Source organism: Brassica rapa, chromosome A04, assembly GCF_000309985.2.
Source record: "Brassica rapa cultivar Chiifu-401-42 chromosome A04, CAAS_Brap_v3.01, whole genome shotgun sequence".
NCBI classification, from domain to species: Eukaryota; Viridiplantae; Streptophyta; class Magnoliopsida; order Brassicales; family Brassicaceae; genus Brassica; species Brassica rapa.
Genome location: NC_024798.2, coordinates 4,339,029 through 4,365,040, shown reverse-complemented (window position 1 = coordinate 4,365,040; position 26,012 = coordinate 4,339,029). Strand labels below are relative to the sequence as shown.

The window sequence follows — 26,012 nt, the reverse complement described above, 5'->3', positions numbered from 1 at the left end:
TTCTACATTTTCATCCACTTATATTGTAGAATAAAAGAGTCCTTAAAAGTTGATGCTCCAGATGGTCAAAAGTATTATAACAATCTTCTGAGGTGCTGTTTGTGGAGAAATTTTTTTAATTGGATTTTGCATTACAGATAGTGTATGTGAAGTATTTTTGGACTAATGATTAGTTAATTATTGTAGCTTGATGAATGTGTTACTGTATTTCTTGCAGTTGATGTTTTAGTCCATCTGATTCAGCAAACTAAACAAGCACATTGATCCCAATAATGCTCTTTAGCTTCGCTTAGAAACCTTAATGGTTGATTTTTAAAGAGTCCACATGAATTTCTCTTTCAGATGCATAAGGTAAAACCACAACAATTTTATGTTGATTTTTTAGTTTACTCACTGCAACATTCAACCATCCATCTCAGTTAGGCTTGCACTGCTTAGTGCAGTGGGTGTTTGCTACAAGTCAAGAAAGTTGCCATTGCTTATATAACTTCGCCAAAAGATTGTTGGGAACTAAGTCAAATCTAGCTAGCCATGCCAAGCTGACCACACACGTTGTGAAAGCTGCTAAACATAACATGATGGTTGAACCGTTAGTGTATAAACAAATTAATGCCATCTCAACATATATATATATATATATATATATATATATATATATATTTATTTATTTATTTATTACTAAGGTACGCAGGTTTACGTGGTTCTCTGCAGCATAACAACTTTCTGTGATATTTGCAGGTTTTCTTTGCTCTCCATCTTAAGACCCATGATCAATTCAGATTTGTAACTCTGAGGGTTTTATGTGATCAATGCGGCAGTGGATGAAGTTAAATAAGTATAGGAAAATTGTTTTGTCAGAGTTATATACATATTTTACAATATGTAAATTGTGAATGATGTAGCTGTGTAGAAATATTAACTGTAGTATATATTTTTAAAACAAAAAATTGAAATGGAAATGTAAAGTATTAAAATCTGCATGTTAAGTATTTAAAGAAGTAATTGCAGAAATTAAATGTTATAAAGTATACAGAGGTAACGATACAGAAAGTTAAAAAGAGAACTTTTTTTTTGTAAAAGGGGATAGAAAACATACAATTAAAATATTTTTACGAAGGATATTTGTCCAGGATTCTCTTTAAACCAATTAAATATTTAACCAGTGTGTTTTTCTTTGTTTTTTATTTCAGTTGTAACACAGAGAATTTAAAATATCCCAAAACCGTTCAATTTAAATTGATGACTCTAAAGTGTATGAGATTAAATAAGAAAATATTTACTTAATCTATACAAGAATTAATATTAGGAAAAAAATAAACCATTTTGACATCGAATATGAAATCGACCATTTGAAACCCTCACAATATATTAATGCCATAATTTTTTAATATAGAAACAATTATTGTAAACAAGCAAAATATATTTTACCACATATAATTTTTTTTCATCTAAAATTTTTTTAAAAACAAAAATCATTATATATACATCTCTTGCAAATACAAACCTAAAACACAAATTACAAAATCTTATAAAAATAGTAACTTAAATCATAAGAAAAATATATTCTGCCCGTAGGGCGGGCCGACCCTAGTGTTCACATATAGAGTTGTAACCCATGCCTCTCTACGTTGTCACATATCTGATTAACATTTCTTTTTAATTTATTTCAGAATTATGTCGGGTGGGGGGATATACTTGCAGAAATAGTTGGACATGCAAGTTATTGTAGTCGAAAAAGAGAAATACTATAAAATGTGTTAATTATATGTAGCTTTGATTATGGGGTTACATATGTTCTTAGTAGATGGGAAGGTTAAAGCGCATGATTCAAGAGTATTATACAATGCTTTAACTAGAAGAATAAACAATTTTCAAGTACCAGAAGGTAAAATTTTTACAATTTATTTATAAGAACATGTTGAAGCATTGTTTATCATTTAAAATTTCAGGTAAATTCTACCTAATCGATTATGAATTTGCGTACCAAATAAGTTTTTTCCATTTCATCGTTTTCGAACTGTCAACAAGAATTATTGGCCAAAGGCATGATCCTAACACTGCATCTAAATTGTTTAATCTTCGTTATGCTAGTTTGAGAAATGTGATCAAGAGGATATTTGGAATGTTTCAATCAAGATTAGCGATTTTTCAATTTGCACTTCTTTTTTTGTCATCAGTATAAACGGACTCGATTAAGACTCTCTTCTAACCAAACATGAGACTTTTGTCTATGAACACAAAGTGAAACGGTTGAGTGAGAGCACCACATGTAAGATAATCCGCCCTTGTGTTCTGAATCCTAGGTATATGTCTAATCTCAAAAGTTTGGAAACTTTCCTGGATCTGTCGTATTTCTTCAAGGTAGGAGGTCATTCTTCTAACTTTGAAACCATTTTCACCAATTGAGAACAATCAGTCGCATAATTTACATGGAATTGTCACATATTTTTAATTTCTAATATTAATTTCTAAATTTTATTTTAATTTATTATTTACTTATAATTTTACTTATTTTAACTTTTTTTTACCTTTTTAAAACAAAAATTAAACATTTGTTGTACACTCTATGTTAATTTTTCGTAAATATTACATCGATTTTACGTGTACATCGATGTTGATTTCTCGTAAATGTTTGGGAGGAGTATAGGAGGAAGTTCACGTTAATTCATCGTAAACATGTACGAGAAATTAACATCGACTACCTAGTAAAATTGTCGTAAAGTTTACACCTCTTGAACAACGACTTAACTTCAAAATTTTACGTGAACTTTATAACAAAATATTATGAGTCATTTACGTGGAACAGTTTCCTCGTGGTTAAGGATGACTTCACGACAAAACATTGTGTCTCGATTTTACGACGAAACATTTTACGGGATTTTACGACGATTGATCCGCTGTGACGGACAATTTATATTGATTTTGATAAATTTTTAATTAACACTCCATTTATGAAGAATTCACAACGATATACGTAGCTGTAAAGGAAATCTTTTTTGTAGTGTGAACTTATCTTGGCACTCTATGATTTGAGGTTTAAGTTGCTAATCAATAAAACTTAATATACTTAGGGGCCCCTACAATTTTAAATTTTGTGGGGTGAGGAGGGGGGGGCTAAGGCCAATGTCTTTTTCATTATACCATAGGCACGGCTTTGCCATATCACTAAAACCCAGAAAATAAGTAGCAAATATAATCATCCTCTTTGTTCATAATTGCACTAGTGAGTCCATACACCAGGTTGGTTGATTCCTCATTTGTGCTGATGTATACAAGACTGCTAATGTGAGAGCATCTCCAAAAAGTCATTCTATTTTGAGTTTGTATAACTCTATATTTGAAGTTTAAAAGTATTTTTCTCCTAAAGTAAAACTTCAAACCTAATTTCAAAATTATTTATATTTTACTCTATGATCTTTATATTTGTCATAATTAATTTAAATCCATTAAAATTTTATAAATATACTATACATATATAAAATATTAAAGCAATGTTAATTAATAAAATCTTACACTAAATATATAAAATTATAAATAAAAATACATAATTAAATATTACATTACAAGAAAAATACCAAATTATTCCATAAAATTATTTCTCTAATTCTGTATCTTCGGTTACACATAATTTGTTTGGACAATATTTTGGAGATTCTGGAAGTTCTGGATCAAATTTACCAAACTATTAGTGTTGTTATAAAATTTAATTTTGTGTAATAATTATGTCTTCATGTACTTTTTAAAAATATTTTTTATTAAGGTTCTTTTGTAATATTTTTGTTATCTAATTTTATTTTATGTGTAAGACTTAAATTTATAAAAAAAAATTGAAAGATTTATGAGATATAAAAATTTTAAAGCTTCAACCGATAAACGAGAAAATACTTAAAAATCAAAAATGTGAATTGTAATTAATTGTAAAGATCAAAATGTAAATAAAATGATGAAACTTTAAATTTGAAGTTTTTAGTAGTGATAGTCCTCAAAACTATAAATTTGAAGTTTTAAATTTTCTTTTTTGAGAGCAAGAACTCTATATTTGAAGTCATAGAGTTTCTTTTGGAGATGCTCTAAAAGACGTCAAAAACATTTTTGACGTTCTTGCTAAAGTAAATACTCAACTTCTTTTTCTATGATGTTACACAACCTTTTGACTTTTTCTGTCACTTATTCATTCTCCTTCAACCAAAAGATGCAGTTCTAAAAGTCGCAAAGACTATGTGGTTAAGATCGGCATCAACATCAATCCTCGGTGCAAAATATCAAATAGAACGGTTTAAGTTCTGGTTGTTTTTGCTTCCATGTTTTTTACCTTTTGTTATGGAATCAAGACTATATGTCTTATTTTCTGTGTAATCACGTTTATAAAACCTCAACTTTGATTTCAAAGTGATATTTACATTTTGTTAAAAAATAATAACAAATAGAATAAATAACTTAATCTTTTCGTACATTCCTTTAATAATCAATAAGAACCTGATCAGTACAGTGAAAAAAACCATGCAAATAAGAAACTTAAGGTTTTGTACAGGTGACTTGAACAAAGAGTTGAATATCTTTATTGCAGTGACTCGTACCAAACATCTCGTCCGAAACCAAAAGCACACACTTATGTTTTCCAAGACAATTCTGAAAAAATAATATTTCGGAAAAAGATTCACTGACATATTTATAAGATTAACTGAGATACCAGATTTTGATCCGCACTTTAAAAACGCGAGATTTGTATTTCTTTAAAAATTAATTAAAAATAGATATACTAATTTGCTAAATGTATGATTATGTGTTCTAAATTATTTGTCATCTAGTAAAAATGTTTGTTTGAGTTAATTAGAAGATATCTATGTATCTATGTTTGTAAAATAGACATAGGCTTTGATACATATAATTTGACAATATTTGTATTTGAGAGCATCAACAATTCATTTAGTAAAATATCAAAAAGATAGTATCTCTAAATATATGCTCACTTATCTATGGATAGCTACCAATGTAAGATGGAAGGCATTTTAGTTGTCTTGAATAAAAATAAAAATGGGACCTAGCCATGAAAAATTATTTTTTCAGAACAGGTGGAAGGCATTTGGATTATTGGTAGAAAAACAATAAATTAGGGTTTATCTGAACCAAAACCAATGTCTGTAAAAAGGTTTTAATTGAAAAGTTGTTATTATTACATACATTCTACTAAATTTCATAGATTCCTACTTTTTAATATTTTATTCAGAAAACTTAGGTTCATGAAAGTAGACATTTGTTTCTCGCACGATTGTTTTTTTTATGTAAATTTTCTTGCACGAATTTGGTTGTGAAAATTGTAGAGGATGTAACATGCATTTATAAATAAAGCTTTCCCATAACCCATGACAATGTATACCTTTTCCGAACCGAGTTGTTACCATACTTGAAACTTTTCCTTTTAAAATAAACGTAAATTAGGGCAATTGTCAATAATAGCATCTTTTGAGTTTTTGTCTCAAAAATGGTATTAGAAGGAAAAAGTCACAAAAATGACATTCATTAAAGGGTAAAATATTCCTAATACATTTGGTTTAAAATTAAATAAACAAACAAAAATAAATAAAAATAAATAAAATAAATTAAAAAAATTGAAAAAAGAAATTTTTTTATAGTTTCAGATTATATGTTTTCAGATTCAAAATTTTTTATAAATTTTTTTTTGAAACATTTTTTTCTCGAATTTTCTTTTTATTTTTTTTTTCAAAATTTTTCAAATTTTCTTTTTATAATTCAAAAATACTTTTTGAAACTGTTTTTAAAATTTTTATTTTTAATATTTTAGTATTTATTTTTTATTTTATAAAATTTTAAACCCTAATTCTAAAACTCCACCCCCATTAACTCTAAACTCTAAGGTTTGGAATAATTAACCCAAAAAATATAAGTATATATTTACCTCTTTAATGAAACTTATTTTTGTGACTTTGAGCCTTGAGTGCTAGTTTGGGAACAAAAACTTGGTTTGGTTCTATCCTAGTCTTATTCTCTATTAAATAACTAACGAAGACATAATCTATATTATGGAATAAAATCCCGTGTATATCTTGTTTAGTTTAGATATATTCATCCTTGATTTAAATATGAATCAGTTTTGAGTAATTACGGGTTTAATTCCTTTTAAAAAAATAGGTTGCTGGTTTTTGATTGGTCAATTGATTCTATAATTACCATATTAATTAATTTTGTTTTAAAAAGAGAGTTGCATGGTTTTGTAAATAATTCCAACATGCAAAGGCAGAATCATATGAGTGATTCTATTTTAATAGTATAGATATTATTTACTAATCTACAACATATTGATAATTTTGCTAACCTTTTTGACGATCCTCAAGGTATTTGATGCGCCGCAATTTCCGTGTCTATAGTGTTCACACTTACCAGAAGGATTGCCATAATCAGCGAAATTGATATTCCTAACAACATCTTTAGATGTCTTTTCGCAAGAAATATCCATCTGCGGAATTTCGAGATCAGATTCTGCACACCTTATATATTCCTTGCCCATGTCTTTGCCATGATATATGGAATTAGAGAGAAAACGTCTTGGGGTACTGTTAGTTTTGCTGCCTTTTGCATCATCAGAAATATCTATATTAGAAGCTAAACCAAACACAAAGGAATAAAACAAAAATACTAGCACGATGTAGCCTCGGTAATGGCAGTGTGAAGTGTCCATTTTGTTGTCCTCTAATCAAAAGTGACAAAAATGTATTAGGGACTACTCATGAATGTAGTTATATGTTTTTAACTTGGATTAGTTAAGTTTTGAAGCGACAAAGTCGTGTGTAGATGTGGCAAAGCAAGTTTCTCTCAGTTTGTAGTCCATTTTTAAATTCTTTCTTTTCTTGGTTTCGTAGTTGATGGAAAAAAAATATTGTTTTGACTTTTCTATGATGAGTTAGTAATATATTATTTTGAAAGAAAAAAAATATATTAGTCCATTTTTTTATTTAAGAAATCACATTCAAAATATATATATTAAAAGTCAAATATTGAAATTGAAACTAAATTCTAGAAACTCGTTAACATAGTTTATAAATCTAAATAATATCATCTATGTATAGATACGATGTAATTATCAACCTAAATATTAGCAGTTTTGTATTTTCTGTTGTGTATTATTTAAATGGAAATGAGAAACAAAAGATATAAATATAATATATGTTATTTGATGTGGGATGACGTAAAAAGAAAAGAGGAACTGATCTTTTTTATTATTGTTTCAATCGTAAACTGAACTTACAACAAAAGAGTAATATACCTGTTTATAGTAAGGTGAAAATATTAAAATAACAAAAGACGGTCATTTCAGTCGGTCAAAGAAAGATCTGGAAAATTATTATTTTATTACATGTTTATCTTCAACACTCTTTCTTGATTCTCCATCTTTATTATGTAGTGTCTCGTTAAAAACCTGGTCATGGAAAAACTATTGGGATAAAAATCATGACAAGGAAAAAAGAGTACACTGTCGTAATCTCCCCCTGAAAGTAGTGGACCTAGCTTCCTTGTTACAGGTCACGCAAATGCCGCATTCCGATACCATAGACGTGTTTTCGAAATGTTGTAGACGGAAGAGTTTTGGTGAACAAGTCAGCCGGATTTTCGCATGACCGTATATACTTGATGTCCACTTCTTTATTTTTCTCGAGCTCCCTTATGTACGAGAAAAATCTTGGAGGGATGTGCTTTGTTCTGTCGCTCTTGATATAGCCTTCCTTGAGTTGAGCAACACAAGCCGAATTATCTTCAAATATTTTCGTCGGCTCTTTCTCGTTGACCATTCCACTTGATTCTTGTATGTGGTGACTCATTGACCGAAGCCACACACATTCTCGACATGCTTCGTGAAGTGTAATAGTTACCGCATGATTTGAAGATGTCGCAACCAGAGTTTGTTTCTGGGACCGCCAAGAGATCGAGTTCCACCAATTGTAAAAACATAGCCGGTTTGCGATCGAGCCTTATGAGGATCTGATAAGTATCCTGCATCTGCAAAACCAACCATACCAAACTCGGGTTTTCTTAAATACATTAACCCTAAATCAACTGTACCTTGAAGGTAACGGAATAAGTGATTTATTCCGTCCCAATGCCTGCGAGTAGGAGCATAACTATATCTTGCCAGTAGATTAGTAGCAAAATCTATATCTGGTCTGGTACAGTTTGCAAGATACAACAGCCCACCGATAGCACTCATATAAGGTACTTCTGGACCTAATATCTTCTCGCTATCTTTGCAAGGCCTAAAATGATCACTCTCAACATTGAGAGATCTACCAATCATTGGAGTACTCAAAGGAGTCGCTTTGTCCATACGAAGCGTTTCAATAACCTTTTCGTATAGTTTGATTGATGCACAAATATTCCTTCTCGGAGATGCTCTATCTGGAGCCCAAGACAAAATTTTGTCTTGTCGAGATCTTTCATTTCGAATTCTTCTTTCATATGAGTTCGAGCATCATCAACCTCCTTTTGAGTTCTAATTATGTTCAGGTCATCTACATATACAGCAATGATCACAAAGCCAGATTACGATTTCTTTATAAAAACGCATGGACATATCACATTATTCATATATCCTTTACTCAAAAGATATTCACTTAAGCGATTGTACCACATGCGTTCGGATTGCTTTAATCCGTATAGTGATCGCTGTAACTTGACCGAATAAATCTCCCTGGATTTTTCTTTCAATGCTTCAGGCATTTTCAATCCCTCAGGGAGCTTCATATATATATCGTTATCCAACGATCCATATAAATATGCAGTCACAACGTCCATGAGATGCATTTCAAGATTTTTAGACGCCGTTAGGCTCATCAAAAATCTAAACGTAATTGCATCCATTACCGGAGAATACGTTTTCTCAAAATCAATTCCCGGTCTCTGAGAAAAACCTTGGGCAACTAATCGGGCTTTATATCGTGTTACTTCATTTTTCTCATTTACTTTTCTCACGAATACCCACTTATACCCAACAGGATTTATATTCTCAGGTGTTATGACTATTGGTCCAAAGACATTTCTTTTATTCAGGGAGAGTAATTCAATTTGAATGACCTTCTTCCACTCCTCCCAATCATGTCTTTTTTGACATTCTATAATGGACCTTGGATTGGGATCATCATTTTCATGATCGATCTCTTTGGACACAGAAAAGGAGAACATTCCATCAACATCTTTTATTTTATTTCTGATCCATATCTTTTCATCTCGGGCGTAGTTGATGGAAATCTCATACTTTTCTGTTTCTTTCTCGTCATCTGGACCATCTTTATCTATGCCTTCTTTCAGACATTTTTCAGTATCAGGTTCTTTTAGAACCTTTCCATTTATGTCTTCTTTCAGACATCTTTCAATATCAGGTTCTTCTAGAACCTTACTTTGTTCATCAAATTTCTTTTTTTTTACGGGGATTTTTATCTTTAGGACCTGCTGGCCTCCCCCTCTTTAACTGAACCCTAAGTTCATTTATTTTATTTCCATCAATTTATTCTTTAAGAACATCAACTCTTGATGGAACATTTTCAGCGGGTATACATGACTTCGTCACCCTTCTCGTATCTGTGAACGCATCTGGTAACTGGTTTGCCAAATTATGCAAATACACAATTTTCTGAACTTCCAGCTCTTTTTGATTCGTAGGAGGATCAAGGTGTAACAACGACGGTGTACACCATGTAATCTCTTGAGGAATTTTACTAATTCCTCCCCCTAACGCTGGAAATTTATCTTCATTAAAATGGCAATCGGCAAATCATGCCGTAAACATATCACCAGTTACTGGTTCCAGATATCTTATTATACTTGGTGACGTATAACCCACATATATTCTCAATCTCTTTTGTGGGTCCATTTTGGTTCTTTGTGGCGGAGCTATCAGAATATAGACTTCACACCCAAAGACACGGAGATGGGATACATCTGGCTCTTGCCCAGATGCCAATTGTAAAGGAGAATACTTATGATATGCACTCGGACTTAGCCGAACCAGTGCAGCTGCATGCAATATAACATGACCCCATATAGAAATTGAGAGCTTTGTTCTCAAGACTAACAGTCTTGCAATCAACTGCAACCGTTTTATCAATGACTCGGCCATGCCATTTTGTGTATGCACATGGGGAACTGGATGCTCCACATCAATCCCCATTGACATACAATAATCATCAAAGGCTTGCGATGTAAACTCACCAGCATTATCAAGCCTTACTTTCTTTATGGCATACTCTGAAAATTGCGTTCTCGGCTTTATTATCTGGGCAATGAACTTTGCGAAAGCCGTATTTCGTGTCGTCAAAAGAGACACACTTGACCATCTACAAGATGCGTCAATCAATACCATGAAATACTTAAACGGCCCGTCCGGTGGGTAGATCGGCCCACATATATCACCATGTATTCTTTCTAAAAACATTGGTGATTCATTGCCTACTTTTGCTGGTGATGGCCGAGTTATAAGCTTTTCTTGAGAACATGTATTACATGTAAACTCGCCCGTTTGTAAAATTTTTCCGTTTTTTAACGGATGACCATTCGAATTTTGCACTATCTTTCTCATCATGACTGAACCAGGATGTCCTAGCCTCTCATGTCATATTTTAAATGTATCAGTAAACTTCATGTTTACCACGGCATAGGACTCAGTCATGGTTTTTTTCGTACAATATAGTCCAGAGGATAACATTCTTAACTCTTTCAATATATTTTTCCTCTCGGACTTAATGCAAAGAAATTCAATGCCATCTTTACTCATAGTCTCAATATGATATCCATTTCTTCGGATATCCTTAAAACTTAACAAGTTTCTATGAGACTTGGGGGAATACAATGCATTACTTATTTCAAATATCATCCCCCCTGGCATTGAAAATTTCGCTCTTCCCGAGCCCATCATAATTTTTGCATTACCAGATATTGTACTTATGCTTCCAGCGTAATTTTTTATTTTGAGACTGGAGAAATATTTCTTATCTTTGATTATCGTGTGCGTTGACGCACTATCTGCCAAACACAAATCTCCATCCATAGTCTCAAAGTTTGGCATTTTCTGAATATAAAATATTCATAAAACATATATTATTAAGCATCAAACAAACATAACATATATCTTACAACAAAAGATATAGATACTATAATACAGTCTACTTATATCACATCGATTTATATCACTCATCGATACTCTCTAGCTCAACCAGAAAGTCTGTTACGTCGAGATGAGTATCATTGTTAAAACCATGAAAGGATGGCCCAGGTTTATCAGAGATGAAGTTAGTTTCACCTCTTCCTTTCTCTTTTCCCTTTTGGGATTCTCTATACAGATCGGCTAAATGTTTTGGTGTACGACAGGTACGTACCCAATGACCTTTCATGCCGCATCTGTAACAACCTTTCCCGTTTGCCTTTTATCATCCTGGCCCTTTTCATGCCTTTCATTTTCGTGGAAGTCTTTATTATTTCTTTCATCATAGGGACGAAATCTTCTTCCACGACCATGATAACGGTTTCCACCACGTCCACGACCTCGTCCTCTTCTATTATCATAACTGGATGATGCAACATTCACTTAAGGGAATGGAGCAGATCCAGTAGGACGAGCTTGATGGTTTAAAGTCACAAGTTTGATTATTCTGCTCCGCTACAAGGAGGACTTTCATCAACTCCGAGTAGCGGGTATATCCATTCACCCGGTACTGTTGCTGCATGATTACATTTTCAGGATGGAACGTGGAGAGAGTTTTCTCGATCATATCATAATCACTTATTTTTTCTCCACATAACATCATCCTCGAAGTAATTCCGAACATCGCGGAATTAAACTCACTAACATTTTTGTAATCCTGGAACCGGAGATGTATCCACTCGTGTTTAGCTTTCGGTAAGATCACATATTTTTGGTGTCGAACCTCTCTTTTAAAGATTTCCAGAGGTCACAAGGATCCTCTTTCGTAATATATTCATCCTTTAAACCATTACGGATGTGGTGTCGTAAAAATATCATGGCTTTTGCCTTTTTCTCTTCCGACACCGTTTTTGAACTATCGATGGTTTCCAAAAGCCTGTTTCCTCTCAGGTGCATCTTTGCACCCACTGTCCAGGTCATATAATTATTTCCCGTAATATCCAGGGCATTAATTTCGAGCTTTGTCAAATTCGACATGATAACTGTATTCATAGAATAATATATAAATATAATAAAGACGAGAACTTAAATGCATAATTTAAATGCAAAAATTAAAGGCATAAAATAAAAGCATAAACTTAAATTGCAGAAATTTAAATTGCAAAAATTTAAATTGCAGGAATTTAAATAGCATAAATAAAATCGGGAGGCTCAGCCTACCACATGATCCGAGGAGTCATAGACTACCATATTGATCATTTTTTAAAGTCTGAAGAGACATGATCTACCATTTTGACTCTTTGTTTTCAAGGTCCGAGAAGACTTAGTCTACCATTTTTGACTTTTTTATTCACGGAGGCAAAGCCTACCACGTGTTTTTCTGATTGTGAAGGCATAGTCTATCATAACGATCAGTCGGGGAAGGCAGCACCTATCATCCCGAACGGAGAAGGTCCAGCCTCTCACTCCGAAATAATAATAAAATTTAAATAAATTAGGTGTATTGAAATACATAAATTTAAACATTACCTCGGCTGGTTTAAGAACTTTTGTATTGATAGACTTCAGTTGGTCAAAGCTTCGTGCTGATAACGTGTTGTGTATTATTTAAATTGAAGTGAGAAACAAAAGATATAAATATAATATATGTTCTTTGATGTTAGATAACGTAAGAAGAAAAGAGGAACTGATCTTTTTGATTATTGTTTCAATCGTAAACTGAACTTACAACAAAGGGATAATACATCTATTTATAATAAGGTGAAAATATTAAAATAACAAAAGACGGTCATTTCAGTCGGTCAAAGAAAAATCTGGAGAATCATTATTTTATTACATGTTTATCTTCAATATTTTCTAGTTTGTTCTCGTGAAAATTACAAGTTTTAGAATACATTTTTTTATATGTGGTGAACAGTAATCATTCTTACTACATGTTTCATGTTCTGGAACCACATATAACACCGGTGTCAATTTAGTCTAATGGGTTGCCTAAAGCAGAGACACACTTTGAGCTCACTCAAAGAAAGGCTTTAAGTAAAAGGAAATAACAAAATATGTAATTATGAAGACTGTTAATTCATTGAAGAAAGATACAACCACTACACTACACTACCAATGATTTTGGTCAATTTGGTGCCCGTAAATTCTTATGAATGCAGTGCCTAAAGCACAAGCTTTCTATGCTTTAAGACAGAGTTGTCTCTGTATAAGACATGCATATAAAGAGGAACAACAATAAAAATGATATTAACTCACATTCAAGGAAAAAAAGTGAGTGGGGGTGAATAAATTAATTAATTAATATATTTATATTTAATATTATTGTATAAATATTTTTATTTATATATTATATATATCTATATTTAAACAAATTTAAAGTTAATTTAATTTAATGCAACTAATTAGAATAATTGTTTTGAAAAGGACTATAAGATGAATTCACAACCAAACAAAAAAATGAAATAAAAAATAGTAGAATAAATTGTTAAGGAAACAAAATAACTAAAGGAAATATAACGTGACTATATGAGGAAAAAAATGGTATGACAGGTAAACGAGAAAGAAATAAAATCAGAAAAGGAAAGTCATAATATAATTAAAAACCACTTAAAGAGGCAGATGGAAATTCGAACAGAAGACCAAGGGGGGGCAAAATGAAGTATTTTACCACCTAAGCTGAAGAATCTTTAATAACTATCATGTACATAAACTAAACTGTAGTTGTTTGTGGGGGCAGCTGCCTCCTCCTTGGACACAGTAGATCCGCCCATGTTGAGGTAGATGAAGAAGTAGCTAAGCTCCATCGTCTGCACACACCGATAAAGCTCCCATGCCTGGTTAGGGCCTTTTCCGTCTGGCTCGCCAGCTGGGACACTCAATCCTCTCATGCGCACCTCTCTCTCACTCTAAGCTAGCATCATTACATGGACACGGTTCGGTTTCTGTTTTATCCAATGTTATGTTAGTTAGACGAAACCACAACCGTTGTCAGTTACTTTATCACATGTAAGAGCAGCTGTAACCCTGATCCTTACAAAAAAAATCTTTAGCAACAAATTATTTTTATAATATGTGGGGACCAAAAAAATTAGGAATCTGTGCCATAATTGTGTCTTGCAGTCTGTAGGTAAAAATCATTTTTCTGCCGAGTTTGTCACTGTGCGGGGTTCCATGGCCAGGTGGAAACCTGCGATTAACCTTTTTTTTTTTAACTGAAAAAGTTAAAATAATATAAAAGACTTATCTAAGTTATCGAGCCATGAGTAACACGGTTGTCGATGTCCCAAACGCTTTGGTTGCCTTTCTCTTAATGCTACAGAGATGTGGCTTTAAAGGTGCAAAAGAGTGCTCATCATTATACTGCATAGAGTTTTGCCTATTCATATGGTTAAGGAGATTTGTTATCACATGTTGGTTGGTTTGAACTACTTGCATAGAGAGCTTTCTGTTATACATGCTGATCTAAAACCTGAGAATGTATATTGTTATTTTTGACCGACTGATCCTTCTAAAAATCCTATGACTCTTGTTCTCCCTAGTGGCAAGGAGAAAACAGTTAACTCAAATGGAGATTTCGTCAAGAATCAAAAGAAAGATGTTCCTAGAAAGGTGAAGGAAGTTTGAAGGAGAGTGTCCTTCTACTTATGTCCGTAATTTGGTTTGTTGGCAGCGAGAAAGTGAAGCAAGGAGGTAGGAAAGGGAGTCGATTGAGTAGAAGGTACCATGTGGCGTCTGCTGACCTCAAGTGTGAACTTGTTGACCTTGCCACTGGAGATGTACTTCAACCATTGCCTTCTAAACTCCCAACACTTATTTCTATCTTGCAGATAGCTTTGGGAGGCCGCTACTCGAGAGATTTGTTCAACAGACATGGTTATTGATCATCGACACATCAGAAGACTGCTGCGCTTCTGGCCCATGAACAAAGTCCTTACCCAGAAGGACGAGTTCACCGAGCAAGATGCAAATGACTCGAGTGATTTTCTTGTTACAATACTTGATTTCGTCTCTGAGAAACGACCAACTTTGTCTGAGTGTCTTTTACATCCCTGGATCAGTTGTGGTCCACGCTCTATAGAACCTTCTCTTATTACCACTCGAGATAAGAACCTGAAGCAAAGCTGAGAGACCGAGGAGCAAGAAGCTGTGGTTCTTAAAATGAGAAACGTTGCCATATCCACCTCAGAATCCAAACCGGGGATGACCAAATGCTCCTCTCTCCGATCGCCTTTGTGCTAGTGAGAGCTTTAAGCCAGAACCACCTCAAGCTTGTTTTACAGACTACTTCATATGTGCAGCGTGATATATCGTTTGTGTACTTCTAAGAAACAAAAGCTGTTTATTATTACATACCAAGACTGAAAGACATTGAGAAACCACGGAGAAGAAAAAAAACTAAGTTCAAAGCATAAAGTTATAAACCGCAGAGCTTTTCTTCATGTTTTGTTTTATTACAGCTTCCCTTTATCTCCCACCGTGACATTAACCTTCCTATCCTCTTCATCCATCTCTCCAACGTCGTTAAAAGTTTGACCAGTCATCTGATCTGCTGCTTTCAGCTTCGTCGCAACTTGTCCAGGCCTCGTGTCTTCTACTACGTCAACTGTCACAGTCGTCTTCCCGGAGCCAACATCATCACCAGAGGGTGTTGTACCTGTCAGCTTGCTCTTTATCGCTCCCGTCATGTTCCCTAACGCACCCATTATCGTCCCTCTCCCTTCTTCACCTCTACAAAACAATTAAAAAAAATGAAGGCTTCCACAACTACATATTAAGACCCTTGCAATCTCCATACCTTTGAGAGACTGAGTCTTTAGTCTCACGAGCTTTATCAGCGGCTGATTCGGTTTTCTCTTGGGTCTTCTTAGAAGCCTCTTCTTCAAGTTCTTTACCCTCAAGTCTCATCTCTTCCATTTTACGCCTAGCTTCTTCTCCTGCCTCGTTCATTTTCTCCTATTAATCAACACCAAAATATTTTTTTAGTATATATCTTGGACATAGCAAGAGCTAAGATAATTACCTTGGCGGTTTCTTTAGTCTCAACAGTTTTTTGTTTTGTTTCCTCTGTCTTGCCCGACAAGAATCCCATGGCCCTCTTCGCCGTATCCACAGCACTATCCTTCAGTTCACCAATCTTGCTCACTCCAGCATCTTTACCTTCTGTTGCCTTCTCCGCCGTATAGTCCTTATACTCGCCCAATTTCTCAGCCGTCTTATCTTTTGCTTCTTTTGCCTTATCTGCCGTGTAACCCGCTGTTTCCTTTGTCTTCTCAGCTGTTTTATCTTTGGCTTCTTTAGCCTTCTCGGCAGTGTAGTCTTTATACTCGCCTACCTTCTCAGCCGCCTCTCTCGCCTTATCTGCGGTGTAGTCTTTATACTCGCCCACCTTCTCAGCCGTCTTGTCTTTTGCTTCCTTTGCTTTATCTGCGGTGTAATCCGCACTTTCCTTTGTCTTCTCAGCTGTTCTATCCTTGGCCTCTTTAGCCTTCTCTGCGGTGTAGTCTTTATACTCGCCCACCTGCTCAGCTGTCTTGTCCTTAGCCTCTTTCGCCTTCTCAGCAGTGTAATCTGCTGTCTCCTTTGTCTTATTGGCAGTCCTATCTGTAACCTCTGCGGCCTTTTCTCCGGTGGCGTCTTTCACCTCCCCTGCCTTCCCCGATGCAACCTCGGCTCCCTCTTTCGTCGACTCTACCGCATCGTGGCTTTTACCAATCACCGCATCTTTAGTTCCCTGCACCGCCTTCATCACCGAGCCTATAATCCCGGGTCTTTCAGTTTCCTCCACCACCGCCGAAGGATGCTCAGTTGTTGTCTTCTCAGTCACCTTATACGTTACACCTCCTTCGTTGACGTCTCTCAAGTCGTCAGCCGCAAGCCTCGCCGCGGCCTCGGCTCTCTCAGCCTTGGCTTCTTTCTCTGCCTCTCGTTGTCCTGACGCCATGATTTGTTTGGTTTTTTTTTTTGCTTGATACACAAGAAAGCTTATGATGAATGCTTGATTTTCTTTCAATTTATTTGTCTGGTTAATTATCTAGTTAGAGCTGCTTCGTTGGTTTTATAGCAAGCAGCTTGGTTCTATTGAGATGCCATGCAATGCTCTCCGTAGATTTATAACTGCCACGTGTAGTTTTCTGATTTCATTTTTTGCCATTTTTATCTTACAAGTAGCCTTGTGCGGCGACACGTATCTGAGAAGATAGCTGAACTCAGGAACCATGCCACGTGATCTCTTCATGCAACGGCGCCTTTTGACTTAACGTATAAGCAAGTAGTTGGGGTCGGTTATAAAATAATAACAACAACAATACTAATTCAACTTGTTAAATCACAGACTCCAATGAAAGTTAAAATTGCTAAATCACAGACTCCAATTAAAATTATTACTATGTGTACCAATTTAATCAGGAAAGTTAAGAGAGCTCGATACAATCTTCACACAAACGAGTAGTTTTGTTTCAGTGTTTTGTTATGAATGAATTCGATTACTTGTATTTTTACTTTTTTTTGTAAACTGATTACTTGTATTCTTATAGTTTAATATAAGTAAATATAAGTGTCAATATCCAACACAATATATGAATGTTTACTTTCGACGTAGCTTTTTTTTTTTTTTTTTTTTGAACTTACTTTCGACGTAGCTTTCCAACTCATCTTGCGACAACTAACTTTAGCAATACTCATGATCCGAGTAATCTTTGTTCACAGCTCCTGTTTTCAAGAGAAACAAGATTTTGATTTTGTTTAACAAAAATTAGCTTATCCAAATTTTTGTAATAGTATATGGTCTTTTATTTTCAGAAAACTTAATTTCATTACCATACGTTTTTTTTTTTTTTGTCATCTCTTTATTATTATAAAAAGCTCTAAAAGAGCCCAAACCCATTTACAAAGAAAGTCTCAAACGGAGACCCAAACCCAATTATAAAGGGGCACACAAAGCCCAGACTAGACGAGGCCTAAACAGAAAAACGCCAAAAGTTCGACAGCTCTATGCCACGTGTGAAGACGCTGGTGCGTAAAGGGACACGAGGCAAGGATGAGATTTACCGATCAAGATTTCGTCGCCGGACACGGAAGCTCCGATAACGGAAACAACCATAAACGAAAGCTTCAAAGGCCACAAACCCAGATACGGTCGAGCCAGTACCAATCATCGCTTTAAGAGAATGAGTTTCAATTGCATCGCGAAGGGAAGAAACACAGAGATAGCTCAGATCCGAACAATTCAGCAAAATCCATCTTTAAAGATAGGTGTAAGCATGAAGATGAATCGACCCATTAAAATGGGGATGAGGATGAAGCTATCCAACATTAAAAACGCAACACAAACAAAACTCCATGGAAAAGCAAAGAAAACGATGATTAACGAAAGGAAAAAACTAAAAACTAATTCGGACAATCCCGAACTATACTAGAGAAATCACCGGAGATGACGATGATTCACTAAATTTACCGGCCAAACGGTGCTGTAGAAGCCATTGTTTGCCAGAGTCGTTGCCGGACAAGATTGTGTTATGAGAACCACCCACTTGCCGGAGTCAGAAGCCGGCCAAGACGGTGCTTTGGGAGCCACCACTTGCCAGAGGCATAGCCCGAACGTCGGGAGTCAAGCACCGGTAACAGCTCCGGCCAGCTTGACTGAACCTCTCTCTCTGAAGGATAAAGAAAAGAAAAGAGAGAGAGACCATTCTTGGCTTTCTCAATCATCCATCTCTGTGAAAAATTTGGAAGAGATAACAGAGAGAAGAGAGAAAGCCTTGTAAAGCCCAGCTTTTTAAAACATTACCATACGTTCATAATTGTTATTTTACATTGTTATTGATTGTTTCGTTGTTTAGTTAATTTAGCTAGTTAACTATTATTTGTGTACCAAGTTGAATTGTGTGATGAATAGAGAGTCTATCCATGAGTTCCACCTCTATTTAAAGATTAGTTTGGATTCTTACATAGGCTTGGAATACCTTTACATTAATATAAAAGAAAAGATTATAAGGTTAAGAGCTCACCTTCATTGATTATTTTTTGTTATGTACCTCATCATGTGCATGTGTTATACTGTATGTGGTTCTAGAGCACGAAACCTGTAGTACAAATGATCATTTTGTTACCACACTTCACAAAACTTTAATCTCACAAAAATTCTAAAATTTATGATTTTCACCAACGCAGACTAGAAAGTGCAAAATTGCCAAAATTAGGGTTGACATTTGGATTATATCTATAAGTAGATGATATTATTTGAATTAAAACATTACGTAAGCTAGTTTCTAGAATTAAACTTTAATTTAAATATTTTGGCTTTCAATAAACATATATGCGTTTTAAATGTGATTTTATAAATTTTAAATGGACCTAATATATTTTTTCACCCAAAATAAAAAATCTATTACTAAGTCATCGTGGAAAAGTCAAAAGGAATGTTATTCCCCACCCCCAAAAACGAAGGAAAAAAAAAGAGAATTGAAAATAGAGCGGTAAACTGAGAGAAATCTGCATGGCCACACCAACACACGAATTTCCCGTTGCAAATTAATCCAAGTTGAAGAACAAAACTTAGTTTTGTTCCAAGTTAAACTATATATAACTACTTTCATAAGTAGTGCTTAATACATTTTTTTTACTTTTGATTACGAAGACAACAAAATGGATACTACACATAGCTGTCGTCGAGGCTACATCTTGCTTCTAGTTCTATCTTATTCCTCTGTGTTTGGTTTAGCTTCCAATATGAGTATTTCTAATGATACAAGCGGCAACAAAACCGACAGTTTCTTTGAATCTCAAAGTACTTCCACTGAATGGGGCACAGACATGGGCGACAAATATATTATGTGTACAGAATCTAATATGGAAATTCCATGGATGATTTCTTGCAAAAAATCTAAAGAAGTTTTTACAAGGATCAATTTTGCTGATTATGGAAATCCTTCGGGTAAGTGTGAACATTATAGACACGGAAACTGCGGTGCAAAAACTACTATGGAAGTCGCCAAAAAGGTTAGCAAAATTAACGATATATGTTGTGGATCAGTGAACAGTAAATATCGCAATGAACATTAATGTGAAATATAATTTATGCAGAATTGTCTTGGAAAACACCAGTGTGTGTTTAAGGTGTCGGACGAGATGTTTGGTACAAGTCACTGCAAAAAAGAGGCTAAGTTCTTTGTTCAACTCACTTGTACAAAAGCTTAAGTTTCTTAGTTGCTCCTTAATTAATAAGGTCTTTAAGAAAATGGTTGCGTGGTTTATTTTCTTGTAATGATCAAGCTCTTGTTGATTATTAAAGGAATGTCCGATATAAGTTATCTATTTTATTGGTTATTTTGCAATAACTATTGACGTTGATGCACCCATCGTAAACGACTTTAGAGCATGATTAACCCAAAAAAACCCATCTACTCTATTAAAATAGAGTCTTACTTTTTATCTACTATAGAAAAGTTGTCATTAAGTTTTGGACCTATTCTAATTGAGTTTTATTAATCTAAATATAAATATACTCAACTCTATTAATTTGGCAAATCATTATCTGTTATTAATGTTGCCAATATTTCATCATCAAAATCGTTCCTAAATTAACCAAATTACAAATAATAGATATTGTAGGCATAAATAATAAATAGAATTATTATAAGAATTGCAAGATTGTAGGGATATTCCAGTTTTTTAGAAAGCGTTTTGCTGTGCACAAAAGTATGTTAAAAATGGTAGGTTTTAATTTGAGTTGCCAACTGGATTTAAATTTTATTCGTTTTAGTAAGTTTACTCACTGAGATATGCAGCGTTGAAGAATTAATATACTGTATACATTTTCCTAAAATTGTCTACACATGAGATCAACTATTACAGTCAAATCGATCCAGTAAAAATACTATCATACGTGATATTAACTTAATGATACAGACAAACTTATATTTTATCTTTTTATTTTTTTCTATATATTAATTACAAGTTTTCAGTTTTTATATATTTTCTACATTCAAGAAACCTACATAATTGACTAAGTTGATGTCCACTCGAAATGATACATGACATGTTAAATAAATTAATCATTATGTTAGATTATCATTTAGTTACATTTATATAATTTGTAATCTAATTATATAATTATAAGAAACATATATATATATATATATATTATTTATAAAAAAGTATTACAAATCAATACAATACATACTAATCTTACAATGAGTGTATTATTTAAATCAAAATTATAATATTTATTAAATTATGATTATCCATTGTAACACGGATTAGAACATAATTTTATTGTTATGATAAATATGTTCTTACAGTTTGTATAATAAATTACTTTTCACAAGCCCTAACAATGAATATATTTGGCTTCTAAAAATAAAGCTTTATTTCATGTTTACAAATATAAGAACGGGAGGATAAATCTCTCCATCTATAATAAATCGAAAATGACATTTTTAAAAGAGAATACATGTATAACACATCAAGTTCTCTTCAAAGTCAAAAATGTAGTCCATCTAAGAAAACATTAAGTATGTGTAAAATTATATATTAGATTATTTTTGTATAAATAAAAATAGTAATCCCGCGCATAAAAGCGCGGGTTAGAATCTAGTTATCTATTCTATTAGGGTTTCTTAATGTTTATTTAAGTAATTAAATGTACTTAAGAACTCTAGTTAAGAAATTTTTAGATTTTATGCTCTAATGATAGTTTCTTAATAGATAACTTGGAGATAAGCCTCTTCCTCTAGTGAGCTTGAAGAAGTTAATAGATAAGGGAGTAAGGAACAAGTTGAGTTTGATAAGGGGTAAAGGTGTGAAGAACATGGAGGGGATTCTTCAATTTTGGTTTGAAACAAGAATGTGAATATTTTATAGTTTAAGTGATGCTTTGATGTAAAAAGGTCACACTTGATGTACAAAGGCTTTTTGATGAATAAGAATTTAACATTCATTCAAAAAAAAAAAAAAAGATAGTTTCTTAATAAATCGTTCTTAAAAAAAATATTAAACATTGTTTTATTAAAGATAAAATTTATTTATTAAATAAAACATATTAAAAGATAACATTTTCAACATAGATTTTAAAATAAAAAAATTAAAACAAAGATTAATAAAATAAACGAGAATAATTTGAAAGAAGCATCCGAGCTGAGTTGTTGTCTTTATCACGTCCAAATTTAATCCATATATGTTCAACCAAATCAACTTTCAGTTGTCGATGCATTTGTCTATCATGAATTCTAGTTCGAATACCCATCATATTGACGATATTTATAAGAATATCTGTAGAATACGTAATATCCACATGTGAACTTCCGTTGTCTTCTCCTTGTTGGAATTCGGAAATTTGAGATCAAATTGAGTGTATCCATCTTATTCATCTTCTACTATCATATTACTATCATATTATGGAGTATGATACATGCTCTCATAATCTTCCCAATTTTGACTTTATCTTGTTTGGGCAGGTTTTCTTTTTCTTCTTAAATTCATCTTCTTGTTTAATGTTCGTCTGTTTTGGCTTATTAAATTTTTGGTTTTAGGCAAAAGGAAGAACCGAAAACGCGAGGTGAAAACTGATGAACTAGTCCACACTCTGAAGAAACTGTCCCAAACAAAACGACCAGGGGTGAGTTTCACTCTCCATTGTTTGTTATATATATGAGGAGTTAGAGATAGTGTTAGATTTGTGTATATAATGACAGAATAGAAGTGGAGATAAGGAGGCTAGAAGGGAAAGACAAAAAGAGAAAGGAGCAAAGATCGTTGAAGAAGCAAAGAAACAACTTGAAGAAGCAAAGAAACAACAAGTGACTCTTTTAGTAGTTGGACAAGAGAAGAAACCTCCTGTATGGAGGCTACTGAAGAGATGGGCTTGGAAGAGACGCCGTGGACATGCCGGTGTTCTCAAATACTGTCTTGAAAACGCTTCTTGCATGACCATAGCTGTTAAACTAAAGAAGCGCAAGCATGGTGGTTACTTAATCACCACCAAACGCCACAAAAACTTCTGGCTTCTCGCTTAAGAACACCAACCTGCAAGCTTTTCATCCTTTATTTTGTATTTGTATCATCAAAATCTTTGAAATAAAATTCTCATTCTTCAATGGATTATTGAAATAACAAATGTATTTGCACAAGAATTATCAACAATTTTCCCCTATCCTCATTTGTTTAAAATGATTCTGTTAATAAACACAACACATTGGAAAGCAAGTGAGACTACTGAAGCCAATGCTTATAAGCAATACGGTGAAGCTGATCATACCCCGCAAGCACTCCTGCTCCTGCTACACCAAGAAGCATGTTGGCAGTAACTCCTCTATACAGCGCAAAGAACCCTTCATACTTCACTATCTCTCTCAATGCGTGAATGGCGTTCCTGTATTTAACAGGCTGTCCTGATGTAAGCATCATTCTCCTCCTAACTGTGTCAAAAGGGTAAGCAATGACGCCTGCAGAGGTAGTAATGCTCCAACCCAACAAAAAGCTAGCCAAGAAGTTTTCCTGTCACAAACTCAAAGCAACCATTTATAACCATTGTTTACTCTTACTCTTAGATTAAGCAATGATAACATACCTCTAAGGAACCAACTAAAACAATGGGTTTGATGGTATCATACATTCTAAAATACATCCCCCGGAAAAGAGTGATCCCTAGTATCGACACGCCAAAGCAAAGGCCTTTAACACCGTCGCTTGAGAGAGTTTTGCGGTACACATCGAGCATCCCTTTAAACTGTCTCCTGCCGCTAACTGAACATTCTTTCGCATCATTGCCTAAACGTGTCCTTGCGTAATCAAGATGATACATAAACAACAATGTTGTAGCTCCATCAGCGCTTCCAGAGGCTACATTTCCAGCGAACCACTTCAAGTAATCATCCTTCTCTTTAAAACATCTGATACGGGTCTTGAAGTAACCTTCAAAGGCAAAGTTGGAAGTCTAAGAGGAATTTAAAAGAGTCTCTTAACACACAAAACAACACTCAAAAGTGTCTAAAGAATAAGCTCTCTCTTTTAATCAAACCTGTGTAGGGTCTTGTGAGATGTCCTCTCCAGAAGGATAAAACACCTTCTTCTCTGAATATTCTGACGAAGCAGCTACCTAGACCGGTGTAGGATCTTGTGAGATGTCTTGTTTTGATCATTTCGCCTTGGTTTTGGAGTAAAAGCTTCACCCTTTCGATTGGAGCAGCTGCGGATTTGGCGACAATGACTGCAGAACCTCCCATCATGAAATCTGTAGAGAAGATTCTGAAGAAAGACGAGAAGACGAAGACTAACCGAGAAAAAGAAAAAAAAAAGAAAAAATAATAAAATTGAGGGATGAGTGACACGTGTGCTCTTTCAAAGCTTAATGATCGGTCACCAAAAACCCATATTAAGGATCGGTTATTGCATTTTCATTTAATTTTGATTTAATTAAATAATGTCATTTGTTTAAAAACCCTCTTAAAAAACTGCAATAATCATACTCTTAACATCTTGAGTTGTTTAAGATTTTAGAATGGGAAAATTTGGATAAGTACCTCTTAATAAGATTTTATTTTGATAAATACACTATTATTTAATGCTTTTGTAAACTACACTTTCTACTTAGAGAATTGACTAAATTATCCTTATCTTTTTTTTTTTTGTCATCAACTTATACAGATTCAAACAGACTCTGTAAACCAAATCGGGAGATATTGATCCATAGACTAAATTATCCTTATCAAATAACATCGTAAGTTTCAAATTAAAAATAATAAATAAGAAGGCCATTTAAAAAAAAAAGGCATGTCGTCATTTTCTTCCTTTATAATCAGAGATTGTGTTCGGTTTTAAAATTTTACAAGTTTCCGTATCACATGAAGATGTTTCATAAAGTATCAAAGGATGCCATTTTTTTATTTGAGCAGGAAAAATGGTGAAATTTGCTTTAGTCTGATTAGATAACAGAACCAGAATTGGCCAAACACATCGGCACAATTGCTCCATCATCTTGGTATCTCCACTCGGATAACAAACTCATGTTACTAAGCTCGACAAGGGACACGATTTAAAGCCAAACTATCAAAAAACCCCTTTCCAAAACGTTTCCAAAACGTTTCCAAATCCATCCCCGAACATCTCTAGCGAGACAGCTCCTAGAGTAGACGCACCCATGCTTTATAGCCCACATGTAATCATATTATTAATTAAACTAAATCAGTCAAATTGTTTATGGTTATGACTTATGATTACACCGGTTAGTTTGAAAAGATGTAGTGAATCGTATGATATATAAGGTTTAAATTTTGATTTTAGAAAATATTTGCAGACATTTTAAGGGGATTTGCCAAAAGTAACCCACAACTTGATTTTAACCCCAAACCTATACCCAACTTGAATCAAATGCAGAACCAACCTAAAAGCCTTGTGAAATTACAGCTCAGCCCCTTGTGACCAAACAAAAAAACAAAAGCTATTTTTACGAATATAGCCCTAGTAAGTCGTCTGAGTCGTCTGAGATGTTGGAAGTCGTCTGGACAACTTCAAAGTAAGTCTTCTGGTGTAGCTGATCTTAAAAATAATTTATAAATTTTTTTAAAAATATTTTGATAAGCGAAAATTAAAATCATATAATTATAAACAGTTTTAAGTGATATAAATTAAAACATAACAAAATTGAATTGTTTTCAACATAGATGAGTGTAGGTAGTGAATCATGGTATTTTTTGGTCTAGGGTTTGGCAACATACGTTGTAGAAATGTATGTATTCTTAGGGTTAGATTTTGGAAAGCTTGAATGTTTTTTTGAAAAATTATTTTTTTACCTATACGTGTTTATTTTTATGTATAGTAAACACTTTTGATGTTTAATTTGATTTTATGAAGTGTTTAGTTAGTTAAT

At 33.7% G+C, this 26,012-nt stretch overlaps 2 protein-coding genes, 1 long non-coding RNA gene and 1 pseudogene across 3 annotated transcripts; 1 reads left to right on the top strand and 3 right to left on the bottom strand.

Annotated features, from left to right (window-relative positions):
* Nucleotides 1–149: 149 nt before the first annotated feature.
* On the bottom strand, nt 150–15,189 carry LOC103872166 (beta-galactosidase 15-like). The gene is made up of 2 exons (XM_018659582.2): nt 6,335–15,189; nt 150–4,629 (listed from the first exon to the last, which is right to left on the bottom strand). Exons 1-2 carry the CDS (start codon nt 6,695–6,697, stop codon nt 4,516–4,518), a joined length of 477 nt encoding a protein of 158 aa, XP_018515098.1. The 5' UTR covers nt 6,698–15,189; the 3' UTR covers nt 150–4,515.
* A 253-nt stretch (nt 15,190–15,442) lies between these two features.
* LOC103872167 (late embryogenesis abundant protein At3g53040) lies at nt 15,443–17,189 on the bottom strand. The gene is made up of 3 exons (XM_009150514.3): nt 16,170–17,189; nt 15,945–16,102; nt 15,443–15,877 (listed from the first exon to the last, which is right to left on the bottom strand). The coding sequence occupies exons 1-3, from the start codon at nt 17,088–17,090 to the stop codon at nt 15,601–15,603; spliced, it is 1,356 nt and encodes a 451-aa protein (XP_009148762.1). The 5' UTR covers nt 17,091–17,189; the 3' UTR covers nt 15,443–15,600.
* Nucleotides 17,190–20,366: 3,177 nt separating this feature from the next.
* LOC103872229 lies at nt 20,367–23,294 on the top strand. The gene is made up of 2 exons (XR_004457438.1): nt 20,367–22,763; nt 22,840–23,294. It is a non-coding gene; the product is annotated as an uncharacterized LOC103872229 (long non-coding RNA).
* On the bottom strand, nt 23,220–25,587 carry LOC103872169 (annotated as a pseudogene).
* Nucleotides 25,588–26,012: the final 425 nt, after the last annotated feature.

Bases quoted from the DNA above. Each gene is read 5' to 3' on its own strand.
- LOC103872166 (XM_018659582.2), bottom strand. From the start codon at position 6,697: ATGGACACTTCACACTGCCATTACCGAGGCTACATCGTGCTAGTATTT. The intron at 4,630-6,334 runs GTTAGCAAAATT...TTATTTTTTCAG, and splicing joins CCTTGAGGATCGTCAAAAAG to AATTGTCTTGGAAAACATAA.
- LOC103872167 (XM_009150514.3), bottom strand. From the start codon at position 17,090: ATGGCGTCAGGACAACGAGAGGCAGAGAAAGAAGCCAAGGCTGAGAGA. The intron at 16,103-16,169 runs GTAATTATCTTA...GTTGATTAATAG, and splicing joins AGACTAAAGAAACCGCCAAG to GAGAAAATGAACGAGGCAGG. The intron at 15,878-15,944 runs GTATGGAGATTG...ATTGTTTTGTAG, and splicing joins AAAGACTCAGTCTCTCAAAG to AGGTGAAGAAGGGAGAGGGA.